This window comes from Natrix helvetica (genome assembly GCF_964273705.1).
Source record: "Natrix helvetica genome assembly, chromosome: Z".
NCBI lineage: Eukaryota > Metazoa > Chordata > Lepidosauria > Squamata > Natricidae > Natrix > Natrix helvetica.
In genome coordinates, this window is record NC_138554.1 from 66,406,582 (window position 1) to 66,432,486 (window position 25,905).

General features: G+C 42.6%; 1 protein-coding gene across 6 annotated transcripts in view; it reads left to right on the forward strand.

Annotated features, from left to right (window-relative positions):
* The window catches only part of EZH2 (enhancer of zeste 2 polycomb repressive complex 2 subunit), an 83,401-nt gene that overhangs the window by 43,878 nt on the left and 13,618 nt on the right, over positions 1 to 25,905 (forward strand). For all 6 annotated transcript variants that reach the window (XM_081970851.1, XM_081970853.1, XM_081970850.1 and 3 more), the window contains 5 exons: positions 16,482 to 16,722; positions 19,146 to 19,315; positions 19,477 to 19,571; positions 23,871 to 23,911; positions 24,493 to 24,618. In XM_081970851.1, the coding sequence (XP_081826977.1) occupies positions 16,482 to 16,722; positions 19,146 to 19,315; positions 19,477 to 19,571; positions 23,871 to 23,911; positions 24,493 to 24,618 (673 nt within the window). The remainder of the gene's footprint in view (positions 1 to 16,481; positions 16,723 to 19,145; positions 19,316 to 19,476; positions 19,572 to 23,870; positions 23,912 to 24,492; positions 24,619 to 25,905) is intronic.

The window sequence follows — 25,905 nt, forward strand, 5'->3', positions numbered from 1 at the left end:
TGTATAAACAACCTGTGTTCTTCTCACTATCACTCTCTGTAAACAAGCTGAGGAACCTTGAAATGCAAAATCAAATGATCAAAGAGAAAAAAGAATAGACAATATTTCCAAGCCTCCAGCCTCCAAGTGGCAGTGTTACTTCCTTTCCCACTGTTATTACAGCCCTCTTTGTATTCCTTTTATATCTTCTTTATATTCCAGGCTTAAAGAAAACAAAATTCTTAAATGGAGCAAAAGAAAAAAAAAAACATCCAATCCAGCATTATAAAAATAAGGAAAAGATTGTAATCCATAGATATAAAAAAAGAATATAAAAAGTAGTAGAAGAAAAACTAATCCGAGGATTCTGCTTCCGGTTGTTGAGAGCGACAGACTTGTTTGTCCGCCCTGCGCTTTCTTGGTGGGCTCCCCTCGGCTGGGGGGGCACAGGGTGCCTTGAAGGGGCGCCCTGCCTTATGGGCTGCTTGCTGGGGGTCCCCTGGATCGGCAGCGGCCGCGGGGGGGCTCCTGGCATTGCCCCAGGAGCCGAGAAGTGAAAGGAGGTGCACGACGGAGCTTTCACGCTCCCGTGTGCTTTCGTGTCGAGGCAGCTGGATGATCTTGACAATTTGAAGGCTACAGATGCAGTGTGGTGAGATGGGAACCCTCCCTGATTCTCCCTTTGATATTTAAATGAAAGATTGTCAGCTTTCTAAAAGACTTTCAATCCCCTCCTGGAAGTGTGATTGGAGGGAGGGGGACTTCCCCCCCCTCGGAAAAGCGGCTTTGGACTTATCTCCTCTCTTGGAGGAGAGAGAGAGAGTTTTAAAAGGAATCACACTCGTTATAAGCAAGCAAATGAATGTTTTATTGCAATTGTGAAAGAAAAGTGAATGATCTGACTTCTTTAAAAACTTTTGGCTTGTTGCTTTCTGATCCCTGGTGTTGGCGAAGCAAGATGGCACACTTCCGTTGCCTTTATGCTCTTTGAAATTTGACTCCGCCTATAAAAATTGTTGGCATTGTACTTTTGCCTCCATGACTCTCAGAAATATCTCTTGCTACATAGTATCTTGGACTTGAATAACTGATTTAATTGACTGGATTTGAATTATAGAAATGGTCTCTATTCGTGTCTGGACTGCCTGCCTCGTGGTCTCTCTTGGTTGTGCCCTTCCACAGTCGCCATCTCATTGTATGGACATAGACACCTCTGAGTTCTTTTTTTTTATAATGGCTCCGAAGAGACCACCACCTGGGAAACCAGGCTTTGCTGGTTCTGCTCCAACAACTTCAACATCCAGTCCAATCGGACCACAGTCACTAACATCGCTTCTACAACCTAAAGCCCCTGAGGAGGAATCAACCCATCAGCTGCTTCAAAAGATCTTAAAGGGGCAGGATGAACTGAAAAGCCAATTGAGAGAAATGAATGAACAGCTCAGAGAATCAAAACCAAACAGCACAAAACAAACAGAGACTGGAAGTTCTGGATGAGGGGACGACTGAAGTGAGGGGGGTCCAGAGAGGAAATTTAGAACTTGAGAACCACATGATAAAAATGGAATTTGAAAGGATGTCTTTTTTCCTTAGATTTCAAAACATAATTGAGACTGACAATGAAGACTTGAGGGAGATCATGACAAAAATGTTAGCTGAATATATTAAAAAAGACAAACAGCAGTTAGGATGGGATATTGACCTGGTTTATACAGTTAATTCAACTTATGCTAGAACACACAATGTTCCAAGAGAGGTTCACATTAAATTTCTTAGAAAGGCTACAAGAGATGAGATTCTGGGGGCACAAAGGGGGCAAATGTTAAAATACAAGGACAGAGAGATAGCCCTCCTGAAACAAATCCCGAAGAAAGTAAGAGATAAAAGAAAAAATATGCACTATTAGCAAAAAAAATATTTGATAAAGGATTCTGGTTCCGGTGGCTTCTGCCGGAAGGTATGCTGATATTCTGGGAGGGCAGTAGAGTTAGAATTAATACAACTATGGAGGCGGAGGCCTTCATGGAAAAAACCAAAGCCCTCCTAGATAAAGCGGATGACACCACACAAGATATGGGAGGTGCCGAGGCTTTGCTGGCAGGCGGGGGGGAGGAGGCAACAATGAGAAAACTCAGATCACAGAAGTAAGTTAGAAAAATAGTGCAATTGCTGATATAAGGAATCTTTTTGTTTGACACAAAATAAATAATTGAAACTATTGAAAGATACAATGTAAAAATAAGCTGTCAAAATCTAGTTAAGCAATAACATCTTGTTTACCATTATGTAAAAGTTATGAGAACTTTTCCTGCATGATGTAGCTGTCAAAATTTGTAACCATACCCATCACCCTTTTCCTTAAAATTTTGTAAAACTAATAAAAAAAAATTTTCAAAAAAAAGAAGAAAAAGAAAAACTAATCAGTTCAATTTAAAGAATAGGAACCATTTGCAAAAGTTCCATCCGTAAAAGAAAATTAAAAAGAAAAGGATAACCCACTCTCTAATGTAGCTTAATTTCGCCACTTGTTCTCTTCTGTTTTCAAATGTAATTTAGCTTTAATTTTTTGGGGGGTAGTCTCTTTTATAATAATAAGATTTCCTCATCAGATGAACACACTTTCTCTTTCCATTTTCCTCCCGTTCTGGAGCTGTCTCAACTTCAGCAGCTTCAATGGCTATGCTTCTATTGCCGGCAAAGACATTCTCCTGGATCAATCAGGGACTTTGCGGTGTCCCTGAGATCAGCAGGATGTACTCTTCCCTATCACTGCCTTTTCGGGATGGTTTAGGTCCAAAAGGACCGTCCAGTGGCAAAAGTATCTACTGCGATCTTGGAGCTCCAAGGTTGCATGCCGTGTCGTTGCTATATCAGCTCCTCCTCCCCAGAAATATTTTTATTTTTCAGAAGTCTACAAATGTTTTGGAAATATGCATGAGGCTGTTCAAGCCTAGTATTTTTTCAGTATCTCACTCGTTTATCTTTTCTTTTTTATTAAAAGTTTTAATAAATTTTACAAATATTACCCCTTTCCCTTCCCTCCCTCCAACCCTCCGTCCCGCCAACCTCCCAGAGCAAAATACAGGGTATAAACATTTAACAATCATACGCTAACATAAGCTAACTGATTTTAACATCCTACCTCCTTTTGTGCTTTAATTCCCCTTTTGTTAAGCTAGCTTTAGGTAAATTGTAACATTCCTTGTGCCTTCACTCATAAGCTAATTGAAATTTTTTAGTCCGATATTTATTTTGAATATAGTCAATCCATCTTCTCCATTCCAACTTATATTTCTCATCTGAATGGTCCTTCAAATATGCTGTAATTTTGGCCATCTCTGCTAGATTTACTACTTTTAGCGTCCATTCTTGAATAGTAGGCAATTCTTCCCTCTTCCAGTACTGCGCCACCAACAATCTTGCTGCCATCGTTAAGTTCAAAATCAAATTAGTCTCTATAACTGTACAGTCTGTAATTATACCTAACAAAAACAACTGAGGGGTGAACTTTATCCTTTTTTAAGTATATTTTGAATAACCCACCATATTTTTATCCAAAATGCTTTGACTTTTTTGCAAGTCCACCATATATGGTAGTACGTAGCCTCAGCACAATCACATCTCCAACATTTATGTTGTAAATTCGGATACATACAAGATAAGTTTTTGGGATCTAAATGCCATCTATACAACATCTTATAAAAATTCTCTCTCAAATTCTGAGCTTGCGTGAATTTTACATTTCTTACCCAAATCTTTTCCCATGTTTCCATCATTATTGGCTCTTTGAAATTTTGTGCCCATTTTATCATACAGTATTTAACTAACTGATTCCGAATCTATTTCTATCAGTATATTATACAACCTTTTTATGTGCATTTGACTCTGGTCCCTAATTTGTTTTACCGAACTATCTTCATTTTGTGTGATACCAATTGTCTGATCTTTTTTCCATCTAGCTTGTAACTGTCCATACTGGAACCAGGTTTGAATTACCCTTTCCTCTCTTAATACGTTCAAAGGCTTTAACTGTAGTACACTTCTCTCTATATTAAGAAGTTCTCTATATGTAAATTACATCCTGTTTTCGTTCTATACTTATATTCTCTATCACATGTCTGGGTACTCCCCACATAGGTATCTTATCATTTAACCTATATTGGTATTTTTTCCAGACACGCAATAGGGCATTCCTTAATATATGGCTTTTAAAAATCCTATCCACCTTCTTATCATATATTAAATAAGCGTGCCAACCATATACCAAATCATATCCCTCAATATTCAGTATTCTATCCTCTGTTATATTAATCCAATCACTAATTATTGATAAAACTACTGCTTCATAGTATAATTTTAAATTAGGCATTTTCAAACCTCTTCTTTCCCGGATGTCTTGCATTATTTTAAGATTTATTCTTGGTTTCTTCCCCGCCGAGACAAAGTTATTAATACCTTTCTGCCATTCTTCCAAATTTGCATCTTTTTAAAGTATTGGTATCATTTGAAAGAGAAATAGAAACTTAGGCAAAACATTCATTTTTACTGCTGCTATCCTTCCCAACAATGACAGTTGTAGTTTTTTTCCATTTATTCATCTCTAACTGTATTTTATGCCATAGTGGTTCATAATTATACTTATATAATTTCCCATTTGAGGTTGTAATGTAAACTCCTAAATATTTAACCTTCTCTACTATCTCACATCATGTTACTCTTTCTAGTTCTTCTTTTTGATTTGTGGTCATATTTTTAACTATCATCTTTGTTTTCCCTAGATTTATTTTGAACCCAGATACTTGACCAAATTGATTAATTATGTTCATTAAACCTATAGCTGATTTCCCCGGTTGGGTTAAAGTTACAACCAAGTCATCCGCAAATGCTCGAACTCTATATTCATAATGCCTAATCTTATTCCCTGTAGTTCATCTGACCCACGTATTCTATTCAACAATAACTCCAAGGTTAGGATAAACAATAATGGAGACAGGGGACACCCCTGTCTTGTTCCTTTTTCAATTTTGAAGGATTCTGTTAAACTACCATTAACTATAATTTGTGCTGTCTGTTTCTGGTATATTGCCTTGATAGATTGTGTGAAATACTCTCCAAAATGCATCTTTTGTATTATTTTTATTAGAAATTCCCAATTCACTCGATCAAATGCTTTCTCCGCATCTAAGAATAAAAGCGCTGCGGGGACTTGGTTGTTCTTCCCCAAATATTCCAACATATTAACAATTTGTCTTACATTACTTTTCATTTGTCTCCCCTGTATAAAACCGGATTGATCATTATGAATCGTTTGTTGTATAATTGACATCAACCTGTTTGCTAATATTTTAGCAAAGATTTTATAATCTGTATTAAGTAATGAAATTGGCCTATAGTTTTTTGGCTGAGTGTGGTCCTGATCTTTTTTTGGAATCAGGGAAATAAAGGCTGTTCTCCAAGATGGCGGTACCCTTCCTTCCATTTGAATTTTATTAAATAATTCCTTAAGAGGATCTACCATTTCTAATTGTAACTTTTTTTAATAAACCACTGTCAATCCATCTGTACCTGGGGCCTTCCCAATTTTTAATTGTTTAATTGCCAGGAGAATTTCCTCCGTGGTTACAAGTTTATTCAGTCTTTCCGTTTGTTCATCTGTAACTATAGGTATTTTCTCTTTCTCCAGATATCTATCTATATCTAAACCTTGCATTTTATCACCAGCGTACAATCTAGTATAATATTCTGAGAATGCCTTTTTAATTATATCCCGTTGATAAACTTCTTTGCCTTTGTATTCTACTTTCTCTATAGTACGATATTTTGTTTTTTCCTTAACATGTATGCTAGCCATCTACCTGGTTTATTCATTTGATAAGCAAAAACAATTTTTCTACTTTATTAAATCCCAAAATATAATACATTAAAACTTCTTCAAGACAATAAAAGATTTCTACAGGGTGTAAATTCTAATTATCAACTTTCTTAAGTTATCTGTATGCCTCATGGGCGCACTTTGTTCCTCACAGAGGAAGAAAAAAACAGCTACCATATCTTTTCATGGACATCATGGTAGGCTGTAAAATTATGAGGCAGTTGTCCTACTTCCCTATAAAAGCAATCCTAATGCAATGATAAAGATATATCCCTTTTCAGCTGTTAAGTATTATTTATATTGCTGATAGAAAATCTAATCAGTTTGGAAAGCTATTGTGCTTTTTCTCCATAGTGAGGAGAGGAATATCCAGGATGGGTTGACCTTGTCCTCTCATTGATTGGACTGAGTCAGATAAGCTCTTTGGGACATGCCCTGGTCACCAGGTACTGCCCAGTTATCGACTCAGTCCCTTAACTGGACGGTTGACCATTCTGGATCTCCAGCAACTTGGAAAGAAAAAGATAGGAAATACTTGGATCTGAGAATTTGCTTCCCTGTACCGCGACAGTCTCCTCCTCCTAACTGGACAGAAGGACTGCCATAAGCCCTCTGGGGCGGCACGCTGCCCAGGCAAGCAGGAAACCAATGGCACAAGCCTCTGAGGCAAGCCCTACCATGGAGGCTCTACAGGCGCAGGAGCGCTCCGCCGCTCCCTAAGGGGTTGAGCAGCGAACCACGGCTTCTTCAAGCACCGCGGAGTGCCTGCGCTGCTTCCACGTGGCCCGAAGACAGCGGAGAAGCCACGAGCGAGAGCCTGGCCACAGCAGCATCGGAAGGAGGCAGGAGGTGAGGAAACCGGCAGTAAGGGCGCGTGGCAGCTCCTTGGAGCACAAGCCGCTTGGGGAAAAAATTAAAAAGCCGTGCCCTTTGTTTCTGGCCGCGCGGTGCCATTTTGAAGCCGGGAAGATCCACGTGATCCAAGATGGCGGCGCCCAGCAGCTCCGAGGAAGGAAGGATCCAGGCAGCTACAACCACGGCCAGCAGCCCCACTGGAGGGGCAGAGGAGCATCCACCCAGGTCAGTGGCCATCCCAAAGGCTGCCCGGGGGAGGGGGGAGCAAAGGCTAAGGCCAAAAGGAAGCACCTCTCCCCCAGGGCAGAGTTAGAGGCAGAGGGTGGCCACAAGCCTTCCAAGCCCTCTTCTAAGTACAAGAAGCGAAGGCACAAGACCTTGGAGTGGCTCTGCAAAAAGGCAGGCAGCCAAAAAACTACCCCAGGCCCAGAGGGGAAGACTCCAGGGACTCTCCCACCCAGTGGAGCCACAGAGGAGAACCCAGCCATCCAAGCAAGGATCCCTATTGACACCTCAGGCCTTTGGGCCTCTGCTCAGAGGTGGCAGCCCCCCCTCCCCACTCAGAAGTGGGGACAGCCCTGCTCATGGGACTGCCACCCCTGGGGTTTCCCCCTGCGCAGGTCGGCATGGGCTCCAGCCAGCTACCCCCCACAGGAGTACCCAATTTTCAAGACCTGAGGATGCGGGCCTTCCAGCACTGCATGGCAGCGGCATTCCAACAGACACAGGGGGCTCCCCCCCCAGGGCTCCTGAATGTCTGGAAATCCAGGGGGAGGACCTTCTCAGCTCCCCAGCCTCATCCCAAGAGGACAGTGACCTGGAATGCGAGGAGGGCGAGATTAGAGAGGACAAACTGTCTGAAGACGAAGGCATGCCTCCTCCTACCTTTTCCTGGTTATTCCAGCCCTTGTACAAATCACTACTCTTCAAGGCCAAGACAGCTGCCAAATTAGGCAACAGAGCAGCAGAAGCGCCACCTCAACGCCAGGGCTTCTCAGCAGAGAACATCTTCGACAAGCTGGCCAACGAGGCCGACACGGTGTCTACTCCCAGGGCCTTCCTCGACCTGGTCAGGCACCAATGGGCATCTCCCACCGCAGGACCCATGCCCACATCCACGGACAGTGCCTTCTTCAACGTGGATCACGATATAGCTCAGATGGTGTCGCAATCCTCCATCAATGCACCGGTCATGGCTCTGCATACGGTTACCAGCATGCCCAGGGAACCAGAGGATGCTTTGAAACTGGAAGGCAGACCTCACCTTGCAGAGAGGTCATCAAGCGGCCGCCTGGGCGGTGAAAGCAGCCACCACAGCCTCCTTCTTCAATTGGTCCTCCTTGCTGTGGCTACAAGAGCTACAGCAACACACCCCCATAACTGATGTCAGATCACATCAGGACATCAACAAATTGGTGGCAGCCATCCAATTTTCATTGGACGCCACCTTAGCTGCAGCCAGGTTTGCTTCCAGTGTGATCTCTTCGTCTGTAGCTTCTCGCAGGCTGCTGTGGCTGCGACATTGGCAGGTGACAAATGGCGCCTGGCATCCGCTCCCTTCACAGGGGACTCCCTCTTTGGACCGGCCCTTGAGCCCTACCTGATTGAGAACAAGGACAAGCACCGCTCCGAAGAGGAGCAGCTTCAGGACGGCTCCATATCCCAGACGCTCCTATTCCCGGGGTCAAGACTCTGGGTCCTCCTTCCAGGGTCAGGATTCCTTCAGGAGGTCAGAGGCGGGGTACTCAGGTGCCAGGCAGTACCAGGGAGGATTCTCTGCCAGGCAGAGATACCCAGACAGGCAGCAGAGACGCAGACAGCAGAAGCGGCCCTTTCGAGGGGGCGGAGGAGGCAGCAGGGGGTGCCCCTTCCACAAAAACTAGATCTAGACCCTGCTTACCCCCCGTTGGGGGGGCGTTTGGCGCACTTCGCCAATCGCTGGAACCTCTCATCCTCGGATAAGTGGGTACAGAACACCATCAGGTATGGCCTCTCACTCAAGTTCCTTTCCAGCCCTCCGAGCTTCTTCCGGATTTGCCCGGTCTCACATAACCCAACCCAGGGGTTGCTGATGCAGGAGGCCATCCAGCACCTTTTGGACATCAGGGCGATTCAACCAGTGGCACTAAATCAGGGGTCAGGGCCATTACTCTATTCTCTTTGTCATTCCAAGGCCTCGGGTGGCTGGAGAGCGATCCTCAATTTGAAATGCCTGAACTCTTCCATTCGCCAAAGGAGGTTTAAGATGCACTCTCTGCATTCCATCTGGGGGGGGGGGGGTGTTAGGCAGGGAGTCTTTCTCATCTCCATAGACCTCACAGAAGCCTATTCCCATTGCCCAGGAACACCGCAGATATCTCAGGTTTTGCTATCTTGGGCACCACTTTCAGTACCGGCCTTTGCCCTTCGGGTTGTCTTCTGCCCCTCGGGTATTCACTAAGGTAATGGCTGCTTTGGCAGTGTACCTGAGGCAGTTACCGGTGCGTATTCAATGTTATCTAGATGATCTGTTGTTGCAGTCATCCTCGTTTAAGGGTGCCCTACGGGATCTAGAGATCACGATGACAGTCCTGAGAGACCATGGGTTTTCGGTAAACCGGGCCAAGAGCCACCTCCACCCCTCAAATAGCCTGATCCACTTAGGAGCCCTAATAGATACCTAGGCAGGCACAGTCTACCTGTCACCAGAAAGACAGCTCTCTCTCAGGCAGCTAGCCTCCCAGGTAACCAGGGAGCATAGAGTGTCCTTAGGCACTCTGACCAGACTGCTGGGTACCATGGTCTCCACCATCAGCATCGTTCCTCGGGCTTGCCTCCACATCAGAGATCCCCAATGGTTCCTTTTGCCTTTCCAGCGAAGGCGCATGAGCTGCTCACAGACCAAAGTCCTTCTCCCAGCAGAAGTCTCCCGCTCTCTGATTTGGTGGATGTCCCCAGTGATCACCAAGGGCGAAGTCTTCTGGACGCCAGACCGGGTGACGGTAACAACGGACGCCAGCCTGCTGGGGTGGGGCGCTCATCTGCAGGCTCAGATTGTGCAAGGACAATGGACTCAGGCGGAAGAGAATCACAACATAAACTGCTTGGAGTTCAGGGTGGTCCGCCTGGCCCTGTTACATTTTCATCGCTCTGTCAGGGGCAATCACATATTAGTCCTCACGGACAACATCACCACCAAGGCTCACATAAACAGACAGTGGGGGACCAGATCAAAGGCCCTCATGAAGGAGGCCAAACGTCTGGGGTAGTGGGCCGAAAGGAACCTTCTGTCATTGACTGCCGAACATATAGTGGGGATGGACAACATCAGAGCCGACTGGCTCAGCCAAGCCGAGGTGGACAACTCGGAGTGGAGGCTGCAGCCAGCGATCTTTGAGGAAGTGGCGGAGCACTTCGGATGATCGGAGGTCGATTTATTTGCCACTCCCCTCAACACTCAGCTCCCGAGGTTCTTCTCCAGGTACCAGACATGGGGGGCAGAGGGGGTGGATGCTCTCTGATGCCCTTGGCCCAGGGGTCTTCTTTATGCCTATCCACCCTTACCCCTGATTCCCAGGGTCATACAAAAAATCCTTCGGAAGGGGGCGGAAGTGGTCCTGTTGGCCCCTCACTGGCCCCGGAGGCTGTGGTTTGCCGATCTTCAATCACTTTCGGTGGACAGGCCCTGGAGAATCCTCCAGGAAAGGATCTCCCTCAGCCAGGGGTCGCTGGAGCACCCGGACCCTCAGTGACTCCAGTTGACCACTTGGCGCTTGAGCGGAGCATCCTGAGGAAAACCTCTTCTCCCCCAAGGTTATGCAAACCATACAGGCCGCTCGCAGACCCTCCAGGGAGCGCATTTACAGTGCTACATGGCGTGCCTTCTCCACATGGTGCAACTCCCGGGGGCACGACCCGTTCCAGGTCATGGTTCCACAAGTTCTGGACTTTCTCCAGGCAGGCCTGGACAGAGGGTTAGCTCCCGACACAATTAGGAGACAGGTCTCAGCCATCTCATCGGTTCTCCTGGGCGGCAGGAACCAGAGCTTGACTCACCATCCCATGGTCAGGCAATTCCTCAAGGGGGCATCCAACCTCAAACTGCCCACGGTACACAGACACCCTTCCTGGGACTTGCACAGGGTATGGGACGCTCTGACAGGCGCTCCGTTTGAACTTTTACGAATGGTTTTACTTAGGTTTTTGACTCTTAAGGTGGCCTTTCTGGTGGCCATCACCTCCGCCAGGCGGATACCAAGCTGCAAGTGCTATCCACCAGGGAGGACCTCTGTGTGTTCTACCAAGACAGAGTGGTGTTACGGTTGGACCTATCCTTCATTCCCAAGGTGTGCACCTGCTTCCATCGCTCACAGGAGCTGATATTGCCCAACTTCTGTCCAGACCCTTCTTACCCATTAGAGAAAAAATTGCAGACCTTGGACGTAAGGAAGGCTCTGAGGATTTACCTCAGAAGAACCAGGCCAAACAGGAAATCCGAAGCCCTGTTTGTCTCCTTCCAGCCGGGGTCTCTGGGAAATAAGTGACTTCCATCACCATAGGCAGGTGGTTGCGAACCTGTATTGCTACTGCCTACCAATCACAAGGCCTGCTGACATCGAGCCATATCACAGCACATTCCACGCGAAGCGTGGCCACTTCTACGCCTGGGCCACGCAGGCCTCATTGACTAAGATCTGCAGGGAGGCCCCGTGGGCTTCCCCTTCACCATTCGTGAGGAACTATAAGTTGGACTCATTTGCCTCGGCAGAAGCATCATTCCGCCGCAGGCTATTAAAGGGTGTTCACAGGGCAGGGGCCTCGTCTCACCAGGCATAAGTTTGGACTTGTTCTCCTCAGGTGTCACCCTCCCTAGGGACGTGTAGGCTTTGGTACGTCCCATCCTGGATACGCCTCCCCTCACTATGGAGAAAGGGCGTTGGTAGTTACCTGATACGCCTCTTCTTATAGTGGGGAAGGAGTATCCAGCCCCTCCCTGACATGGTTATGTAGCAAAAGCGTTATGTTTGGTTGTTAAACTGTTATGTTGAAGGATTAAATCAATAAAGGCTTGAAACTAGAATAAGAGTCTGAAGTGAATGGCACAACGAGTCGGATAGAGTTCTTCGCCGATAACTGGGCAGTACCTGGTGACCAGGGCATGTCCCAAAGAGCTTATCTACTCAGTCCAATCAACAAGAGGACAAGGTCAACCCATCCTGGATACTCTTCCCCCACTATGAGAAAAGGTGTATCAGGTAAGTACCAACACCTTATTCTATTTAATAAAATCACCTAGTATCTTTTAGAAATAAAAATGTATACAAAATCTTTGTTGAAAATATCCTGGTGTACCAAGTCATATTGAAAAATAAGCCCTATTTCCGTTGGTTATCAAAATATAGAAAAGTTAAGTTACTCTCTTTTGTTACTTGAGAGGTACTATTGTAAAAAAATGCATATAAATTTAAGTGCCTATTTTAGAGATTTCATGTAATCATTAAAAACATAAAATAAGTAATCAAAATATAATAAAGAACATATTTAATTTGACATAAATTGAAAAATATGGTCAATAAAAATATTTTAAAAAACCTACCTCAAAATTTTGTGTCATGATAAATGAACAAACAATAGGTGTTGCAGAAATTATTTATAAACTACTTATAAATAGTAAACTAATAGTAAACTATTTATAAGGCTGGCTAATATACTGAAGTTTTGTTTTCAAGAAAAATAAGTCAGATTCTGAAGCTGGATTTGTTGAAATGAATGGCCCCAGTTACTCCTTAGGAAAGAATTACCCTCGACTCCATAGGTTTTAGAGAATAGGTACTTTTACTAGAGATCCTGAGTGCAGTGTGGATGAGACAGGTTCTAAAGAAAAATTGTGCAAAGTCCTGTATTGAAAGCAACCCCCAAGGTCCAACACCTCACCCCCCCCCCCCCCAAGAGAGCATTTCAAACATATCTGATTCTCATGTTGGTCAAAACTGGCATTCTTGAAGCTCAGCAGATGGCTTGGTTTTGCACATCTGGTTTCTATTAGTGTCCACACTCCCCAATTTCCCATAGCATTCTTTTACATCTCCGGCACAGATTTCCTTCCCAGATGCCCCCTCCCCCCTGGTTATGGGAGTTGCTAGCAAGCTTCAAAGAAAGCAAAGATGAATAGCTGACGTTCCCCTCCCCCTTTGCAAAGGTGCTAATCCTAAAAGACAAAAGAGAAATTTAAGTAATTGAGGTCCTACCTTTTGGGTTTGTTGGGATATTTCTTGTAGAAAGCACGAAGGAGTTTTTCAGCTCCATCAATCCATTTGGATTGGGAAGCAGGAAAATGTTTCCATATAATAAAGTATTGGATCCTGCCCTTGTGTTTTTGAGAATCCAAAATTTCTTTCACCTCAAAATGTTACCCTTATAAGAAAATAGGAAGGGGTGGTGTGGGAGGAGATGGCTGAAGGGGAGAGGTTACTTCTGGTTTCAGCAGGCTACAATGAACTATGGAGTGAATTCTTTACAGGTATTTGGGCAATTCTAATTGTGCTGTGACTGAGTTGATAATTTTGTTAATTCAGAAGGAACCAATATACTTAGGGTCCAGTTTTTTGAATTGTTGGGCACACTGTATTTACTTTGTGGAGAAATATACTCTTTTCTCTTTGGTTCATCTTTTATCAGTCTGCATTTGTAGGCTTGCACTTCCTCAAGCGCTTTGCACACTACTGGTCATGAATGTTGTAGTTGTTGTATCCATTCTTGTCATAAGGGGTTCTGGGGTTCGTCCAAAGGTAGTTCTGTGATTGCTATGAAGTCCTGATCTGAAGCTAGCTTGAAGGGGATATATCCAGTGTTGCTATGCTCTGAATTATTATATGCCACTTCTGCAAATGGTAAAAAATCAGTCCACTTATCTTTTGATATTTAATATAACATCTGGGGTACTGTTCCAGTACTGAGTTAGTTTGTTTGCATTCATTTAGGGTGGTGGGAGGGGCTTAAGGCTTGGATGGTCCCCATGAGTTTCAAAAATTCACACCAAAAGCGCAAGGTGAATTGCACCCCCTGTCCGAAATACTTCAATCAGGAATGCTGTGAAGTCTGCAAATATGCTGCACAAATAGCTTAGCTCAACTAAGGTATGGGCTGATGGAATCTTTGAACAACAGATAAAGTGGACTTGTTTTGAGAACAAGTCAGCAACCACTGAAATTACAGTGTTTGCAGCATTCTCAGGAAATATGAAAGTCTATAGAGATCTCTTTCTAAGGGGCATGGGGATTTGTCATGTTTGCAGTAGTCCCATGGATTTCCTTGGACGACTTTTGGCTGACGCACAAACTGGGCAACTGGCTACATAGCTTTCAATGTGTTTTTTGAGAGATGGTCACTAGAATTGTTGTTTCACCAGAGAGAGAGGGACAACAGAGTGTCTCACTTTTCCCACAGTGTGGCGAGCACTGGCATGCTGGATCCTGATGTGAGGGGCCTGGCCCCGTGCTGCTTCCTCACCCAGTTGAAAGCTTTGTTCCTGCCTTCCAACAGTAAAGCTGGCACATGCAAGTGAGCAGAGCACCTGGACCATGGACAGCATTGGTTCCTGTGCCTGCCAATTCTGATTCCATAGCCTGTCTGAAGGCAGGAACAAAGCCTTCAACTGAGCAAGGCAGCACCGCAATGCCAGGCTCCTCACACCCACGTCCAGCCCACCGGAGTTCACCACACCAGAGGAGGAATGAATCCCTATTCCATGAAGTCCGCTACCACTTGAGCGAGGAGGAGGAGAAGAAGAATGGTGAAGCTTTGCGTCAGTCAGCTGGCCAGGCAGGGAGTAAGTCAGGCAGTGCTGGCTTACTGCGGGGGGGGGGGAGGATTATTACCACAGCTTGAGTGCCCCGACTGCGTCTGAGCTGAATAAAGTGGAGGTGCAGCAGCAGGCTTGCCTTCAAACATCGTTGCAAGTGCCCATTTGCACGCAAATACCTCATTTTCTTGCATAAGTGCTCCATGGGACAACAGGGTCTTATTCTTCCTCTGGTGTGTTGAACTCTGGCGAATTGCACTCGGGTGTGAGAGGTGCACTCAAACAGAAAGGCCTGCGTGCACAAGCGATTGGCACTCTGGACCATGGACGGCATTGGTTCCTGCGCCCAGTTGACTCTATAGCAACATTCAGGGCTCCAGCCACGGTATCGGCTGTTGAAGGAGCTCCATCCATAGCAGATTTTAGCAAGCAGAGAGTGTTCTTGCCACAACAGTGGTTGAAAGTGGTTCGGGGGAGAGGCATGGGACCGGAGCTGCAAACATTTCACATTGAGAATGAAAGTTTCTGGGTCCCTAACTTTGCAAAAGAGAATGGGTACCTGAACATGCATGATATTATCTTATGGCCCAGGAGCATCTGTTCTCAGCACGAAAAGCATTTCCAAGCCAACTCTCCTCCCCTTTCCTCAAAGGCAAAGAAACAGTGGCAGAGAGGAGACAAATGTTTGCAAGGAAAATGAGTGTGTGGCAAGCAGGGAGGTAGAAGCACAAGGTATCTTAGTGGGTTGAGGAGGCCTTGAGGGCCTGTTCTATTGCTAGGCCCCCAATGGCCTTCCCTGCCCTGAGATACATGTGCACTTAATAAATAGCACTTTGGTATTCTTCAATTATGAACTCTTGGAAAAGTATCCCCTCAAGTGTTGCAAACAGCCATTGCCAGTGGGAAAAACAGGACAAAGCAAGTGGGGAAAAATATTTTCATTTGCTATATTTCCTGTCTGAATTAGACCATGGCAGGGTCCCTATAGGACAGCCCTTTTAAGGATTATGCATTAATAGAAAAGCAACTATCTTACCTTTGTTTTAAATGCTAAAAGTGTTGCACATAAAAAACAGAGGAGCTCTGATTAACTATCAGAGCCATCATTTTGAAAGTTTACTGTTGTCTATGGACACCCCCATGAAATGCAAGCATGGGATAAACTGAGCCTGGTTTGTTCTCAGTTTCTTTAAGTGGTCACAAACTACTAACAAAAGTGGCATGTGATCACAAGGCGAAGAGGCACCGAGAAATGTTTCCCCTTTTGCATTTGAGCATCCAAGAAGGGATAGAAAAGGTAAAGAAAAAGAAGGAAAGAGGGAGAGAAAGCAAGGAAGGAAAAAGAAGGAAAGAGGGAAAGGAAGATGAAAGAAAGGAAAATGAAGAGGGAAGGAAAGGGAAGGAAGGAAGAAGATTATAATGAGAGAGAGAGTGAGGGTCAGATAAATCCTGCCTTCACACTTGGCCACCAGCAGCCCTGCTGCCTTTAGCCATTCCCTTGTCCCATCCTCCTGACCTTTCCTGGTGGTCTCCCATCCTATCGCTGAGGATGCTTTGATTACAAAGCCGGGTCACCTCGCAAGAAGAGGGCGTGGGCCTCCATCTGACCCACACACTTTGCCCTCCGCGTGCACATGAACAACCTAACCAAGGAGAGGGGAGCACAGTAGCAGTGGGAGCAGGCCATGCCCATCCCAGCCATGCAGACAAATTTCTTGAGTTGTTTTCCTAGCTGATAGATTTTTCTTTTTGGTAATAAAAATCATCTGGATACTGTACAGAATTCTTCAGGGAATTGATAGGAATAAATTAGAGTTTTTAAAGTTTTAGTTATAATTTCATTGTATTTACCTTTATGATTTGCAATCTTCCTTGTAGTCTGATTTAACATATCAATTTGCTTTTAATACTAGACTAATGTTTTTGAATCACATTTTATAAGGCTCTATTCTCTATGCATTTTCCTATATCCTGAAATATTTCTGTGCCTGTTAGGAAGGAGCTAAAGAGTTTGCTGCTGCTTTGACTGCTGAGAGAATAAAAACACCACCAAAGCGTCCAGGAGGTCGCCGAAGAGGAAGGCTTCCAAATAATACCAGTAGGCCCAGCACACCAACCATAAATGTGCTAGAATCAAAGGATACAGACAGTGACAGAGAAGCTGGAACTGAAACTGGAGGTGAAAATAACGATAAAGAAGAAGAGGAGAAAAAAGATGAGACTTCAAGCTCCTCTGGTAAGATAGTTGTGGAATGTTGCTAAATTTGTTAAAAGTGTTTGTGTTGGGCTGGAAGTATTGGATCAAAGTTCAGTTTTTCTACTGTAGGGCCATACTACTTGCTGCTTTTGAAAAAAAGTACCACCTGCTTTTGAAAATAATGAAGTTAATTTTTCATTATAAAAAAATTCCTGAACTGTTATGTTTTGGGTTCTATAGCATAGTCATCATCTAGTGTGCACCTTCCAGAATTCACAAGTAATTTAAATTACTGAAAATCCTTTAGGGAATAAGAATTAAATTCAGAGTGTAATTAATGAAAATTTCAGAATATATAACATTTTTCTGGTTTTACATCTTTTTATGGATGTAGGTATATTCATCTAAACTGAGCAAAATTATTTTGCTCATTTAAGGGAAATTGGTATTGTCTATGTTGGCATACCCTGTTTCAGTCAATCTCCCTCCCCACATTAGCCTTTTTTGTTTTCTTTCTGTCAAGAGTAAATGGATGATTCAGTCAAACCTGACACAGGAATGCCCTAAGAATTTCCTATCTTTTGAGGTTATGATTGATGACATTTGTATTTATTGCTTCTCTTATTGTACCATAAATAGATTTTTAAAAAAATATTGATTTTTTTAAAAAAAAGACTATAAAAACCAAACTCAGAAAGGAAGAGTAAAGAGGGAGGGAGGGAGGGAGGGAGAGAATAGAAAATGCAAAAGAAAGAAAAGAAGAAAAAAATAAAAAGGGAAGAGAAATACTTAATGAAGTGACCTCTGATTTTCATCTCAAGTACGAACTAAATTAGAATTCTTCACTCCCTGTAAGATTGCACACAGGTATCTATTCTCATAACTCATGCCTTATCTATATGCCAATCCATCAATCATTAATATTTCAATCCTCATATCAACAAAAAAATCCATAAAGAGTGGCTAACATTTTATAGACGTATGTCTTATTTTAACATTTGTGAAACAAACTCACTTTGTACCTATTCCTTTTGGTTCTAGCAGTCTTGATCTTTAATTCATTAACATGTGGATGTAGGATTTGATCTCTCTTCAGTTTTTATTTTGCCTATTTGAGCTTCAGAAAACTTTATTGTAAATCCACTAAAAAAGTCATGATCATGGTCATTCTCTTATCATTTGTTTTTCCATTTTAATTATCATCTCTGTTTTATAATCCAGCTGTCCCCAATCTTTCTAGTTTCATGAACCGGCATCGGTGGCATTGGCAAGGGGATGGTTTCGCACATGCAACCTACATCCTGCATATGCACAAATCCAGCTGTCCCCAATCTTTCTAGTTTCATGAACCGGCATCGGTGGCATTGGCAAGGGGATGGTTTCGCACAATCAACCTACATCCTGCATATGCACAAATCAAACTTTGAGCATTAGCCTACCACTTGCACTGCCTGGTTCTCAACAGATCACGGACTGGTACTGGTCTACGGACTGGGGTTTGGGTACCCCTGTTATAACCCACATTTCTATTGTATATTATTTCAACATTCTTTATATTCTAATATTTCTGCATCATATGATGTTTATTTCAGTTCTTTATCCTATAAATCTTTCAGACTATTCTCTTTCACACCGTTTATTTCTTCTTTAACATTTTTTTAACATAGTCTATCCATAGGAGCAAGCTGCTAGTTTCTGTCTCCATTCTTGAAATATCTCCTGGAATGTTTTAAGTGTCCTACTACCCTAACTCCCCCATCATCCCTTTATATCTGGAATATCTGGCCCCCTCTGGTGTTCAATTTTTAAAATCATAAAATCTCAAATTTCTGTTATGACTTAAGAAGATGTGAAGATGTCATTTGTTTATATAATTATTTCCAAAATCCTATAGCGAAACATTCAAATTTGTTTTGTCCTTTAGCTTGTTTATAACTTAATTGAAATAAAATCTTATTTAGCCTTTTGCCATTTTAAAAAATATTCTCAAGCTTATAATAACTTTTCTTTTATTCTGGAATGAAGGTAAACTCATCAGGTGGCTTTGCATTTTGAAACTCTCCATTAGCTGTAAGATAATTTCAGAAACTGATTAAAAATGATGTTTGTGAACCTACTGCTCTTTAAAAGGTTCTGGAAGTCCTAGATGTGCCATTAATTGAAAATATAAAATAAAAATTTGTTTTAGAAATTTGAGGGGTGAAAGTAGAGTTTAATAATATCATACAGTGCTGTATATCGGAATTAGTAATCTGAAGTCTTCCATATGTTTTGGACTACAGTTCCCATAATCTCTTCACTTTGGTCATGCCTGCTGGCTGTAAAGTACACACATTACTTATCAGGCTATATTTAAAATGGTATGTTATTGAAAGTAGGATACTTGATTATTTGTTTTGTTTTTTGGTGTGATCATTGCCATGATTTCTGAGATTTGAAACTGTTTGCTTTTGATATTGCAGAAGCAAATTCTAGGTGTCAAACACCAATCAAGATGAAGCCAAATATAGAGCCTCCAGAAAATGTTGACTGGAGTGGTGCTGAAGCGTCTATGTTCAGGGTTCTCATTGGTACCTACTATGACAATTTCTGTGCAATAGCTAGGTTAATTGGGACCAAAACATGCAGGCAGGTAAGCATAAATATTGAAAATGTTTTCAAAAATACTACTAGTGAAATTTAGTAATTTAATTTAATCTATAATTAATCTGATTTTGTGAAGACCATTAATATATCAAATTCAGCTCAATAAAACATTGCAATGAAACTTAGGAGATAATTAATATTTTACAGGTATATGAGTTTAGAGTAAAGGAATCTAGTATTATTGCTCCAGCACCTGCTGAAGATGTTGATACTCCTCCAAGAAAGAAAAAAAGGAAACACAGGTAAATCAATAGTATCAACCATCACACATCATTTTAAAATGGGGAAAAAGAATTTTTTAAATATGAATAAAAGGAATGGGACAAATAAAGTATAAAGTATTTTTTGTTTTGTTTTGTTAATAGTTCGTTTTAGGACTGCATCAAAAAAAATTCAATAGTGGAAGAATCTATTGCAAATCAGTATAGAAATTAAAATGCATTAAAATGTCCTTAATATAAAGACTTCTTGAGATATACCTGTCTCCCTGCTACGTTTCATTGGAGCTGCTGCATGTATTAGCTGGATTGGCGGTTGATTTCCCCAGGCTTATGATCCTGGGGGATTTCAATCTGCCTTCCATTGGCGAGACATCCGAGTCAGCTCAGGAGTTCATGGCTTCCATGACGGCTATGGACCTAACTCAGTTAATTCAAGACCCCACCCATAATAGGGGATACATGCTCGATGTGATATTTATCTTTGGGCAGTGGATGAATGATCTAGATTTAGGGGATATTTTTATCCAACCCTTGTCATGGTCTGATGATTTCCTCATCAGGCTTGACTTCCATACTGCTACCCCTCGCCGCAGGGAGGCAGAGCCGACTAGATGGTTCTGCCCCAGGCGCCTGATGGACCCTGAAAGGTTCCTGATGGAGCTTGGGACTTTTCCTAAATCCCTTGCTCACAACTCGACCAAAGCCCTAGTGGAAGCCTTGGTTCGCGTTGTGCCTTGGTTCGCGTTGTGCCTTTGCGGCCTCTGACCCAGTGTCGATCCAGGGTGGCGCCCTGGTTTGCCGAAGAGCTCCGGGAGATGAAACGCCGGAAAAGACGCCTAGAGAGTGGTTGGAGGGCTAGCCGATCCGAATCTGATTGAACACTAATAAGAATTCATATTAAATTCTACTTAGTGGCGATAAAAGCGGCAAAATGGCAACATTTCCCCACTCTTATCATGTCCGCAGACAACTGCCCAGCCACCCTGTTTAGGGTTACCCGCTCCTTACTTAACCAAGGAACTGGGGAAGACCCCTTGCAGGGTAGGGCTGAAGAATTTGTTCAGTATCTGCAGGATAAAATCGTTCAGATCCGGACAGGCTTGGACTCTGACTGGGTAGATTCGGGCGAACCGACGGGGATGAATCTTGAGGAGACAATCTGGGATGGGTTTGACCCTGTGACCCCCGAGGGCATGGACAGGATTATGGGGAGACTCAGTGCTACCACTTGTGTGCTGGACCCGTGTACCTCTTGGTTAGTTTCGGCTTCCTGGGAGGTGACACGAGGCTTCAGGCGATTACCAACGCTTCACTGAGAGAGGGGCTCTTTCCCACCACCTTGAAGGAGGCAGGGGTGAGGCTCCTCCTTAAGAAGCCTTCCCTGGACCCAGTTTCTTTAGCCAACTATCGTCCGATCTCCAACCTTCGCTTTGTAGTGAAGGTTGTCGAGAGTGTGATAGCACATCAGCTTCCCCAGTACCTGGATGAAGCTGTCTACCTGGATCCGTTTCAGTCAGGTTTCAGGCCCGGGTACAGCACGGAGACGGCATTGGTCGCATTGGTCGATGATCTCCGGCAGGCCTGGGACAGCGGCTGTCCTGGTCCTATTAGACCTCTGGGCAGCTTTCAATACCATCGACCATGGTATCCTACTTGACGACTCGGGGGGTTGGGAGTTGGGGGCACTGTTTTACGGTGGTTCTCCTCCTACCTGTCGGATCGGTCGCAGTTCGTGTTGACTGGAGGGCAGGGATCGACCCCGAGGCACGTCACTTGTGGGGTGCCCCAGGGGTCGGTTCTCTCACCCCTCCTGTTCAACATATATATGAAACCGCTGGGCGAGATCATCCGTGGTTTTGGGGTACGGTATCATCAATATGCTGATGATACCCAACTTTTCATCTCTACCCCAAACCACCCAAACTATGCCTTGACGTGATGTCCCGATGCCTGGTGGCTGTGTGGATCTGGATGGGGAGGAACAGACTCAATCTCAATCTCTCCAAGACTGAGTGGCTGTGGTTTCCGTCATTCCAATTTGTGCATCTTGTTCCATCTTTGATGATAGGGCGAGAAATTTTAGCCCCCTCAGAGAGGGCCCGCAATCTGGGAGTCCTCCTGGATACGCGGCTTAGTTTAAAAAAACACCTGACGGCCGTGATCAGGAGGGCCTTTTACCAGGTTTGCCTAGTACGTCAGTTGCGCCCTTTCCTGGATCAGGATGCTCTGTGCACAGTCACTCATGCCCTCGTCCTTTCTCACCTGGACTGCTGCAACGCTCTCTACATGGGGCTGCCCTTGAAGAGCACCCGGAGGCTTCAGCTGGTCCAGAATGCAGCCGCGCGGGTTATCATGGGGGTACCTAGGTGCTCCCATGTTACACCTCTTTTAGGCGACCTGCACTGGTTGCCGGTTGTTTTCTGGGTGCGATTCAAGGTACTAATTATGACCTTTAAAGCACTTCATGGCTTAGGCCCAGGGTACCTGCGAGACCATCTACTGCCACCAGTAGCCTCCCACCATCCAGTGCAATCCCACAGAGTTGGCCTCTTCAGGGTGCCGTCGGCCAGACAGTGTCGGCTAGTGACCCTCAGGGGGAGAGCCTTCTCTGTGGGAGCGCCTTCCCTTTGGAATGAGCTACCTCCAGAGCTTTGCGTAATCCCTGACCTCCAGTCCTTCTGACGCGCCCTAAAAAGTTGGCTTTTCCAGCAAACCGGCTTGGCCTGAACAAAATGAAACAAATGATTGATTTAATTGTTAATTTTAATCTAATTTTTAAAATGTTATTGTTAATATTAATTGGGTTTGTTTTTGGATACTCTAATTTCCTTTTTAACTTTTGTAATATGTGCTTTTTTAATGTTGTATAAGTCCTTTGGGAGAAGGGCGGCATATAAATCCAATAAACAAACAAACAAACAATATATAAAAATGCTTTAAATGTTCCTGTAAATTTTTTTAAGTTCAAAACAAATATAAATAATGGATTTTTTCTAAAATAATTTCACTGCCAAAATTTGCAGTGAAATGTGGCAATATGGAGAAAGGGGGATGAAATTAGCTGTGTCTAGTTTGTTGAAATCATTATGTCAGCATCTCACCATTTGTGATTGTAAAATAATAGATAATTTCTATCCCAATTGTTATTTGATTAGTATCCTGACCTATCATTGAAGATAGCTAACCAAAAATAAATTATAGTTAAAGCCACAAATATGAAAATTAGTTTAAAACCCATCAATCGGCTGAACTGTATTGTCAAGGGAAGTGAATATGGACTCTTCATAATGCCATAACAAATAGTGGAGATGATATTCATCTGCTGACTTCTGAATTTTCCAATTACCAAGTTTGGATCATTTATGTTCTCTCTCGCCCAGAATGCTCATCATTAGCAAAACACAAAAATATGGAGTCAGTGTACAAGAAGATTCCATAAACACCTGTATACTAGCAGTTTGAATTTAGGGTCCCTCAGTATTTCCACATTTATCTGTAAGGCAATTATACTTTACTTAGTGAATCCACCCATATAAAATCTAATTTTCTTCTATGAAAAAATGGTTATATCTTATTTTTTTTGTAGACTGGTTGTAATATGAAACTAAGAATTTCTATCTAGTCAGTGTTCTGCTGGTTAAAGGATTGTCTCCATCCAAGCAGTGTATGTTGTGAATGATCTGAAACTACAGAGCCAGCCCATTCTTTTTGACCTATTTGACCTTGATTTACAAAAGTCCAATCAGTGTCCATTTGAAATTACAATGGTGCTGAACAAATAGACATACAATCTGTGCCTGAAATTATGTCTGTTGCATACACCTTTTCCAAGCATGTAAGCAGAGTTCAGGTGCTTGGAAGTATGCCTATACCTATGAATGGTCACAGGGATACTGCAACTCTTCCCACCTGCCTCCCCCCACTCCAAATCTATGCTTTTGGAAAATTCCAATGCAGTATGAAGCTGAATACCTGGGAAGCATTCACAGTGGACTGCAAAACAGCTGTCCTGTAGGTAGCTCCAAACACCCTGGAGATTCCAATGGTGCAAAGCAGCCTTCTCCAACAGATCTAATCCGACCCTCCGTCACTGCACTGCACTGTATTGCACCAACTGACCTTCACTATTTTCTTCATCTTTTGCAAGAGACTGAATTCACTGATTAGTATTATTTTTAAATAATGCAGTCTTAGGTGACGTTATGTCACTTGTTTCTGAAAATGATACAAAATATCTATTTTTTAAAATGCAGCTTGAATTTGGTCCATTTTCCATATTAAAAAACCTATTAACTATATTGTATGTTTTTCTTTTTATAGACTGTGGGCTGCTCATTGCAGAAAGATACAGCTAAAGAAGGGTTAGCATCTTTAAACTTACATCCTGAAATTCTGTTTTTGTTTATTATCCTGTAATTTTTTTATAAAGAAGTGGTTCCAGTGTATATATGGAGACATTTTGCCCCTAAGGATATTCTAGTTTCGTTTAAGTCAGAAAGCTACCTTGATTTGATTGTACTACATGGGAGGAATAAAAATTATATTGATTCTATGCTCAGTATTGTATTTTCTCAGTTCTAAGAATATAGCAGGGAAGTGGGAAGATTTTTAGGCTTGATCCACTTCCAGAACATGAAACATTACCTTTTCCCCAAAATCTTACAGTATACAAACATTAATGGTATGTCTTTATCATTCTTGCATCAGGAGACAAAAATACCTTTTCCATATTGCTCCTTTGGCTCAACAAAGGGAAAGATAGGAGTACTAAAACATTCTGTTTAAGTGCATTGAATTTAGGTTATTTCTCTTATCTTTTCCTAATTATTGAAAATGTATAAGGATGTGCAGGGTTTTTATGTAATTATTTGGCTGAAAATATATTCTTCAGAACATTTATCAATTTTTTGTCCTTATAATGTCTACATTTGTTGTTGTTCAGATGGATCATCTAATCATGTTTACAACTACCAACCATGTGATCATCCACGCCAGCCTTGTGACAATTCGTGTCCATGTGTCATTGCACAGAACTTTTGTGAGAAGTTCTGTCAGTGCAGTTCAGAATGTAAGTATTGGGGAAATTTCATTTTAATATGATTTGAACAAGAAGTTGTTTCACTGATGAAGATTTAAAGCCATTCTTGAGAAAAGCTTAACAAAGTTTAATAATTCATTTTGATTTTTAAAAAATCTGGTCAGATGGCAGGAAATGGAAAAAGAGGGTTTACAATTTGCTTTTTTGGTGCCATTGTGAAGTTTTCTCCCAGTGGTAGAATATGGTAGAAGATTCAAGACAGAATGATCCCTAATTGAAAGTATACTGGGGTGAAATTGCTAAAGCTCTTCCACTTCATTCCATACTCCCTGGCTAGTTAGCTGAATTTTTTTCTTTTGTTTCTGGTTTGGAGTTGTTACGGTTAAAAAAAAAACCAAAACCAATAGCCCTGCAATTGAAAACTTTGATATTAAGGTTAGCTGGTCAGAGGAAGGAGACTGAGCAGGTAGTCATTCAGATTGAAAGACTGGATTTTTTAAAAAAATACTCAGTGACAGGTTAGTTGTTTCAAAAACAGATTGGACAACCATTTGACTGGCATGTTATAAGGTTTCGGCCTTGAAAAGAGGATTGGACTAGAAGACCTATGATTCTATGTTCTGTTTTCTTAGTTAAATTGTAGATAAAACTCATTTAAAACAGACAGTTATTGTGTCAGTCATAGCAGCCATTGACAATTCCCAGGGCAATAGTCCCCCCCCCCCCCCATAATTCTGTTCTTTTGAAGCTTTTATTTCTTTATGAAGATCAGTAATAATGAATAAGATCATAGAAAAGAATCTTTCCTAGTATTTTTTTTTTTGTATTCTTTCAGAGAAGGTATTTATAAAGAAATTTGTAGTGAATATTCTAAAGTGCAATCCCCAATTCATGGAAGCAGACAGATTCACAGTTTCAGGCCCTGGAACCATATCCAGCTCTAGGAAAACTATATTGGCCTCTTTAGCCCATCAAAAATTTGCCTCAGAACTATAATTTTGGTGAAAAGGATTATTTTAACTATAAGGAATATTGTATATATTAAAAATTGAATTCAATATAAATCACATTTCATTTTGTTATGGCCCAAACTATTTCTTTGTTCTGCATCCTATATCTATTGTACACCTACATTTAAAAGTTAGCTTTAATCTTTGAAAAGTTGAAAATGTTTCTGAAGGATTTCCTGTTATAGGTCTCCAGATCTTCTGCAGCATATAGCATTTTTTCACAAACGGAGAGTTTATGGAGGATTACAATTTCAAAGGGAAATGTCCCAAGGCTTTACTGATAAAACTGCAGTTTGAATAAACAGCA